Source organism: Camelina sativa, chromosome 16 (assembly GCF_030686135.1).
Source record: "Camelina sativa cultivar CO46 ecotype springtype chromosome 16, ASM3068613v1".
NCBI lineage: Eukaryota > Viridiplantae > Streptophyta > Magnoliopsida > Brassicales > Brassicaceae > Camelina > Camelina sativa.
In genome coordinates this window covers 13456907-13465897 of record NC_141895.1, presented here as the reverse complement: position 1 = coordinate 13465897, position 8991 = coordinate 13456907, and the positions used below count along the sequence as shown (strand labels likewise).

The following is an 8991-nucleotide window of genomic DNA, read 5'->3' as shown; positions in this document are numbered from 1 at the left end:
TTAGTCATATACTATTGTGATGTAATTTATTTTTTATTCAAAATGTTATTTGAGCCAACAATTTTAGTAACTAAAGAAACTATGCAAAAGTGAAATTAAAGAGGCAATATAATAGTTGGCTTAATTTGTTCATATAGACATTTTTTAGGTGGTGGTAAATAATACATTTGTAAGATACAATATACCTAGATGTAAAAAATACACTTTGAATGGTAACGTATATAAAAGATTTGTATATGGATATAAATAAATGTATTATAACAAAAAAAAATTATAAATATATAAGTAATGTACAGTAATTTTTAATATATTTTGAATTTTTATTCCATTAATAATTTTTATTCATAAGTTGAACAATTTCATCTATTTATTAATTTACTTCATAGCTGAAATCCAAAATTATCAAAAACATCCAAAATCACCAGAAAAAAAAATCCTAAATATCCAAAATCGTAAATATCCAAATTATTCATAACCACTATAAGAAAAAGACCCAAAATACACAAAATATATGAATTAGCAAAAAAAAATCGGTAATAGAACTACTCAAACTATTTAAAATACTCAAAAGTCGATGAAATACCACAAAACTAAGTAAAAAAGGTGTTAATAGGAGATTGTCAAAAAAAAAAAAAAAAAGGTGTTAATGGGCTAGTAAGGGCATCTCCATCGAAGATTTTAAAGAGTATCTTAAAAGTTGCTTAACATTAAAATGAAATCAAAATACATAATAAATAGAAGAAACGATACTAAGTTAGGCAATTTTAGGACTGTTAAGGATCGTGTATGTGTCGGTTTAATTGGTCGGACTAATTAAGATAAGGAATTTTTTTCCCGCGTGTTTTTTTTTCTTTTCTCTCTCTCGTTTCTCGACTCTTTCTCCAGCGATACCGAAGACTGGGATCAGAAATTATTTCTGGTTTTTGATATGTCATTATCATCATCTGTCATTATCGAGTCGAAATGTTTTCTGGTTCATCCAAATCGGGAATTGGGATTTGATGTTTAGCAAAATTAGGGTTTTCTGATTTGAGAATTGATATTAGTAAAATTATGTTCTTTCAATTGGGAATTGATGTGTGTAAAATTAGGGGTTACGGTCGTTAGCATATTGAGAATTAGGCATTGATCCGTTTGATGAGTTGAGTACTTTGATTTTGATGAGTTTGCTTGAATTTCAAGGTGGATCTGTTCGAGGACGACAATGGAATTCGTAATCAACAAAGGTGACGTTTTTTTTTGTTTAACTTCACTCGCTGCTTCTTTGATTTTGATGTCACTTTGCGGTGTGAGATATGTTTATGCAACGATGAAGCTACAATCTTTCATAACTTCACTGATAAATGACCAGTTTTATGATTTATCAGCTAATGATTGGTACTTGATTCTGCACTATGTATTGTTACTCGATGATTAGATTCCGAGTTTGATTGAGTCTTCAGATTTAACTAATAGTTTTATTAAATGAATTGGTAAAGAAGGTCTCTATCGTATGAGTTTAATTTGGTAGTTCTGATGTCGAATCGATCTACTTTAGTGTCATTTTATGGTCTAAGTCAAATATCTCATGGATATTGTTTAAGTCAAACCGTGAGAGATTGTGGGTGTTTTGAGAGGATCACCTTTTCTTGCCCCTATAATTTCAGGTACCATGTTTTGTCTTCACTTGATTAATAATGTGATTTGGGAATTGATATTAGTAAACTTAATAATGTGAAGGCTTTCTCTTTGGCGAATTCTCTGTGGATCAGAGACTTCAACGCAGAATCACCGCTACCAACAACCAGTTGTTGCTTTGGGTTTGGGGGTGCAAGTCTTGCTTTCTTGGGGAACTTCTGTCATCAGCTGCAGGATGTTGAACTCTATGGATTGGATGGAGTGACAGATGCAGGTGTGTGCCACTTGCTTCAGAGCAACTATGTTGGTCTAGTGAAGGTGAATCTGAGCGTATGTATAAATGTTTCAGACAACACAGTGTCTCCAATTTTGTTTGGAAGCAATGATCAAGTTTGTGTGTTGTAAAAAAAGTTTTCTTGTTTTTTTTTTCAAAAATATGTTAAGAAACTTGCTTTACAACTTTATGAATGGAGGCATTTTTTTTTTTTTATCTTTAAAAAGTTCTTAACTCAAAAATTTGTACTTTAGCAATTTGTTAAGAAACTTACCAATAGAGATGGTCTTAGATTCTGGTACTTTTTGGGTATCTATTTGAGGTTCGGGTTGCAGTTTTTTGGGTAGCTAAAATTTTGACTTTTAAACATGTTCGAATGTTTTTAAAGTTTAAATTTGAATCCAGATCGGATATTTCAAGCCGGATTTATTTTGGATCTTCAGGTCCGGATAATTTGTCCAGCCTTTCACAAATATATGATTTTGCACTAATTCATATATATATTTAAGTAATATATTTAAATTAATGTTTTGTCAAATTATAAATTAGTACGGAACATATTTGATGTATAAACCGAACATATTTTTTTACTTTTAATATGAAAAACCTTTTCCAGCAAAAAAGTTTATAGGCCCCCTCGTATTTTATTAGCAAAGAGATTTCTGGTTATGGTGATATAAGTAAGAACTTAACAATCATATTGACATTTACATAAACGCTCGGCAGGTCTACCCGGCCAAACAAAAGCGGCAGAGCATTCGCAACGTATCACAAGATCTTTTGGCGCACGACGCATTTTCTTGATGTCGCTTATGCATGTACTATTCCCATTAGTTCCACATGTTCCAGGAAATTGTCTGTTCATGTCGCATCCCCACTTTGTTTTGGACTCCACCTATATAGTGAGAAAAACATCATCAAATAACAAAAAATATTAAGATTAGAAGTTGTTAATGTAAAATATAAAACTAAAAATTACCTCTAGCATAGCATAGAACGAGGAATGTGAGAATACAAGAAACGGTCAACAAAACACCACATTTCATGATTCAGAAAATGATAAACAAGTCGCCTGTCTTAGAAATATTTTGTTTTTCTTTTTTTGCCAACAACACTCATATATAACATATATACTCAAGTAACCCAACACACATAAATTTAGATGTTGCTATTATTAACTAGGAGGAACAAGAAAAAAAAAAAAATAGAGAAAGGTAGAGACAAGTCTACGAAATCGATTGAATCGGTCTTCTTTTTTTTTTTTTTTTGAAAAGTTATCTTATAAAAAAATTAATTTTCTAATCCATTCATTCATCACATCTCCAAAAGAAAATGAACAAAATATATAATCAAATTAGAAAATAAAATATATATATTTAATTTTTATTTACCCAAAAAAACAAATCAGAGAAAAACAATATCTTATTTTGATTTACCATATATGTTGTCTATCAATCTTATTTACATTACTTTTCAAAAAAGAAAATGAACAAAAAAAAGATATGCATCAAATATGTCGGATTTTCTTTGCATTTTATATAATTTGGAAAAATTAAAGGAAAGAAAATGTAGTTGTGCTAAAACTATTCTGTAAAAATTAATATTAAACTATATCTGATATTTCTTAATTTTCTATATTAAGTTCCCCTTTTTAAATACTTTTAGATAATATCAGATTAAAATTTATAGAATTATGAAAGTAATTTCTGATTTTCAACGTTGTGTTCATAATTTAATTTTAGAATGTAACTGCGTAAAACATTTAATTTACAACATATATGGTAAATCAAAATAAGATATTGTTTTTCTCTGATTTGTTTTTTTTGGGTAAATAAAAATTAAATATATATATTTTATTTTCTAATTTGATTATATATTTTATTTTCTAATTTGATTTATAAGATAAATGGTAATTATGATATTTATCATAGAAAAAGTAGTGGTTCAATAAATAACTACAAAAGTCACACATTTCACAAATTAAAGTTCAAAAACACAAATATGTTGAGCTAATTTCCTTTTTTTTCCTTTTGTTTTTTCCTAAAGGCTATTTAGTATTTAGTTAGTTTTCTTTTTCTTTTGTTGTTGTTCTTAAACGCTATTCAAATTTCTGTATTTGATTTAAAAATTTAAGCATATAATATACGTCAGAGATATTAACTACCGAATTTTATGTCTTATCGCATTTTGTGGTGTGTGGTTGGATCCATGCATCATGCGTGGAGATGGTCCGATGAGATTTTCAAATGGAAAAGCTTGTTGTTGTAACGACGGTATAATACATGTCAAACCATCCGACCAGTTTTTTTTTCAATAAATAATAATAATAAAAAATAATAAATAATAAATAATAGATAATAAATAAATAACTTAAAAATATTTATTTAAATATGCAAAACTCAAATCATCAAATAAGCAGCGGAAAATACCAATAATAATAAATCAATAATTAACCAGAATCATAAACCAAAAACTAGCAACTTAAATCAGGGTTCTAACACCAACATTCCAATTCTACCAATGGTTTAGATAAGTTCATGGTCACGCACTCACCTTAAGAAGTGATTCATGAAAATAACAACAACCAAATGAGAAGCTCTCCAATATTCAAGAACAACCAAACTCGCTCCTACAACCAATCACAACAACAAACAAACAATGAAAACAAACTGCTAGAAAAAACAGAAAAGGATAACCTCACAAGTGAAACCACGAAATCAAAACGAATCGTTAACTTTCTAATCCCTTCTGGTCTACACATCCAGAAGCGTCCACAAAAGTTCAGAACGATCAGATCTCAGGTGAAACCGCAATCGATCCCGAAACACCCGCTGGTCTCAATCCGCGACTGAGACGAAACGCCCCACTAAACTGTCAATTTCTCCTAGAATATTAAACCAAATTCACTTCTGTAAAAAGGAGAGTGTACGAAAATATTTTAACTACACCCCAACCAAAAATCAATACCTTTCGAAATGATTTGACCCGTCGGATCCTCCTTCTCCCAAACCCTAACAGTTCTGTTTCTCTCTTTACTCTAAGGAAAAAGGTTGATCTCCTTCTCCTTCTCCTTTACACCAAATAACCAAGAGTTATTTCTCAATCTCTCCCTCCCTCTGATGAAAATGTCGACAAAAGCACAAAATAAGAGAGAGGAGGCCTGACTTTGAGGGAGATTAAGGGTTTTTCGTTTAATTTGATTAAACCAGGATTTAATTAAACCAAAAATCAATTAAAATCCACTCCTTTGGTTTATTCAACACATCCCAACTTCATTCCCAAAACACAGATGTTACAACATGTTTGAAAAATAACATGTATAAAACAAATACGAAGGTAGATATGCGTGGACAAATAATTGATGTATTGTTCCTAATGAAAAATTCTTTCTTTTGTTGCTTTTACATCTTAATAGATGTTTGTTGTTGAACTATATGCATTTTTGATATATTAGTTGTTGAATGATCTATAAGCGTATGTGAAACCATTTTTTGATTATTATGGTAGTATTTTAAAGGGAAATTTATGATTTATGCCATGTACAATATAATTCATTGTGAGCAATGCCATTTTCAACCAAGTCTTTTCTAAAATGCCATTGGACCCACTTTTGGCTAACCTAAAATGACAAAATTATACTTAATTAAAGCTTCCCTTTGTTTCTCTCTTCTTCTCTCATCTCTCTTGATCTCTCTCTCCAATTCACCATTTTTTTTCCTCAAAATCTCTAAAACCCCAGCTTTCCACATATCCAACTCTCTCTCTCTCTAAACTTTCATAACTCTCATTTCAAACCTCTATATGATTCGCCTGCCCAGAATTTACGATTCAAAAACACATTTGATGCATTTCTGGTGGACCAGAACCACAGTCCGGTGGACAAGACTTGTTTTGTCTCTCAATGGACCAGATCCGGTGGACTAGAGAACTGGTAAACCAAACTTTTCCATTTTACTAACAAATCTTGTTCATTCTTGAGATCTTTTGAAGCTAATATGTTACACTAGAGAAAAGAATGTTTTGGGGACGATAAATACCTTGGTTGTCAAATGTGGTCCACTAGAAGCAAAATCATTTTCAATGCATGTGTGGTCTTTTGACCTGTAATGGACAAAAAGCGCCGATGGACAAAAATGGGGTCACAAAGAATTTTGAAAAGTCGATGGACAAATTAGGGATGGACTAAACCTGACTAGATGGATTTGGTACATTAGAAAGTTATTTACTGAAAGGTTATTTTTCGTTTTTTTGCTATGAGGCATAATAATAGAAAATGGCAGAATCGAAAAGAAAATTAAAAAAATGGCATTTATATATAGTTTATATTATAATTGACTAAGTTTTCATGATTTTAAATATATATGATGCAATGTTATATATATTTTAGTGTATTTTCAATAAACTTTTTTGTTATTGAATTGTTATTTTGTATAGATATGTTGATAAAAGAATCGTAATTAAATAAGGTAAGAGGGCAGAAAATATATCTTTAGGAGTGAGAGAGAGTCAGCAAACTTAGTTTTTTCCCTTGTGAGATTTATTTACTTTATTGCATCATTATCTACTTTTGTTCTTGACTTTTCCAGAATTTTCTTAGTTTGTAATCATCATAACTTTTTGTGTGTTGAGAATCTGTGTTCGGTACTTTGTATTGAATTAAAGATCTCTATCTTATCTTTCTAGTAATGTTTGTTTCATCATTTTCTGGGTTTATGTTCATTATCATCATGTTCTGTTCATCTGAGTAGTGAGTTAGGATTCTGGAGATGGATTAGGATGGTTTAGGGCTATGGTTGTTTAGATTGGTCAAGTTTGTTTGATTATATATCTCTTTTGGTTTAGATGTGCTCTAAGTTGTTCTTATATCTGAGAGGGTAAGAGCAGATCCTAAGCTTCCTTGCATCATACCAATGTTAAGGTTGTTATATAAAGCTAATACTGGAGATTATCATGCATATCCCAAGAGATTGGTTGTATAAGGTGAATTTTGACAAGTAATGGTCTGTTTCTTAATGCCTGTTTAGTATGGTTTCACCAATGAGAGTTGGGTAAGGAAGTTACTTAAACTTGATCACTTCTGCCATGAGAGTGGATCAGTGAGTCATTAAGATCATTGTCTAGAGATAGCTCATGTTTGATTGAGGTTTGTTGACCAATTTAGATAGCCACAGCTTGAACACCAGCCCATGAATCCATCTTTGGAAGCCTACTTTGTCATTTGATTGTTTATTACTGCATATTATCATGTTTCATTGCATTTTGCTCTGTTTTAAGTTGTTACAATTGCTTATGTTCTTCAGTTATGCACCACTCGACCCCCTGCTCGACCATGCACTCGACCGAGTGCTACTCGAGCTCTTTTTGGGTTCATGTTGTTTATGTTCTGCATCTTTACTGCTTTGTTTCATTGCACTTATCTAGGTGTCACTACTGTATTATCTAGTTTCTGCATTGTTTATCCTTGTTTATCTTGCATTTAGTTTCTGTTCTAAGCACTTTACATTCTGCATTTACATTATTATAATTAGGTTGTTAGAAAAAAATTAACTTGATATTTGGCTTAACTTGAATGTATTGATCATATCTTGACTGCTTACATATCACACTCTTTATGGATTGACATCCTTTATGCAACAACTACATAAGGGTATTAAAATACCTTGCACTACATCTGATCATCATTGCTTATGTCTCTGTTTGCATGTTATCATACATTCATTGCATAAGTACACAAAAAAGCTTGTTTCACCCATAATTTCGACGAGACAACCGGCGTAGAAATCTCTTCTTACAAAAACTTCTACAAATACACCAAACATCACCTCATCTAGTTAATGAGTCGCACAACCAACCACCCCTAGCGACCGAGTAACAAGAGAGGTGGGCTGGAATATTTGATTTTGTCCAGCCACGAAAAACAATTCCCCACAATTATTCTAACTCACTATAAACTCCTCTAGTGTCGAACGGCACATCCACTTGGTGTCGCACGTCACCCATCGAACCACTTGCGAACCAACACACACACCGACGCTCACGGAATCACTTCCGTCAATCTCTCCTCATTCAAACCTAACTCCTGTTGTCCTCCTAGGACCCAAACACACAGCAACATACTGGTGTTGACCGACACCAACTTGGTGTCGCTCAACACCCCAACTTTACCACAAAACCGTCTATACCAGACCACAATACAAACACTTGATTAAAACACAAACCAACCGTTCATTTCACAAACCCATCGTTGGATATGAAGCTTATAGCACCACGAACTACCTACAAAAATTCATCCAAATCCGACTCCGTTTAATCCTCCAACATAGCCCCCAAGTAGCCCTCTCAAACCAGTTTGCGCTGTTCATCCGCAGGTGTTGGTGTTGACCGACACCAACCCAGAAAACACATCCGAGCCTCCCTTCAAGATTCCTAATCGATCTAACAATAAAACCACACAACTTACCTGGATAACAGCCATGAGAAAACCTCCTTGTCTCTCCCAATCTACCACCAAGCTCAAATCCCTCTCCTTACACATCAAAAAGATGAATCTGCTTTCTCATATTTTCTAAGTGAGAGCACCACAACTCTCTCTCTCCTTCTCTCCTCCAGAACCACCAAAACAGATCCCTCTGCTCCTCTTAACCTTCCTCAGGGCTCCCTTTACTCTTAGGATCAAACTCACAATCTCTCAAAACAGATCCCTCTTTTCTCGCCAAAACGAAAATAAGCAGCCTCCCCCAAACCCTCAAGTTGATTCCCACTTAAAGACTCCAATTTAGGGCTTCCTAAACCGAGCCAATTCCAATTTCAACGATTTAGAACAAACCGGTCGAACCAAAAATTATTGGTGTCGATCGACACTCCCCTGGTGTCGATCGACACCCACCCCCAAATCACATTATTTGGTTCGCGGTTGTTATAATTGTCCACCACCAACAAGGATTCGTCCCCAAATCCTTCAACACCATTCATCCGCCAAGGACCTCCGTGCAACCGTCACCACGGCCCGCACATCCTCTGACCGGACTGGACACTGCCAACCAATACTTTTCGTGCAACTACCGCAACAGTCCGCACATTCATGTGTCCCATTGGTCCAC

General features: G+C 33.3%; 1 protein-coding gene across 1 annotated transcript; it reads right to left on the bottom strand.

Annotated features, from left to right (window-relative positions):
- Positions 1-2541: 2541 nt before the first annotated feature.
- Positions 2542-2937, bottom strand: LOC104750315 (defensin-like protein 226). The gene is made up of 2 exons (XM_010472089.2): positions 2871-2937; positions 2542-2788 (listed from the first exon to the last, which is right to left on the bottom strand). The coding sequence occupies exons 1-2, from the start codon at positions 2935-2937 to the stop codon at positions 2580-2582; spliced, it is 276 nt and encodes a 91-aa protein (XP_010470391.1). The 3' UTR covers positions 2542-2579.
- Positions 2938-8991: the final 6054 nt, after the last annotated feature.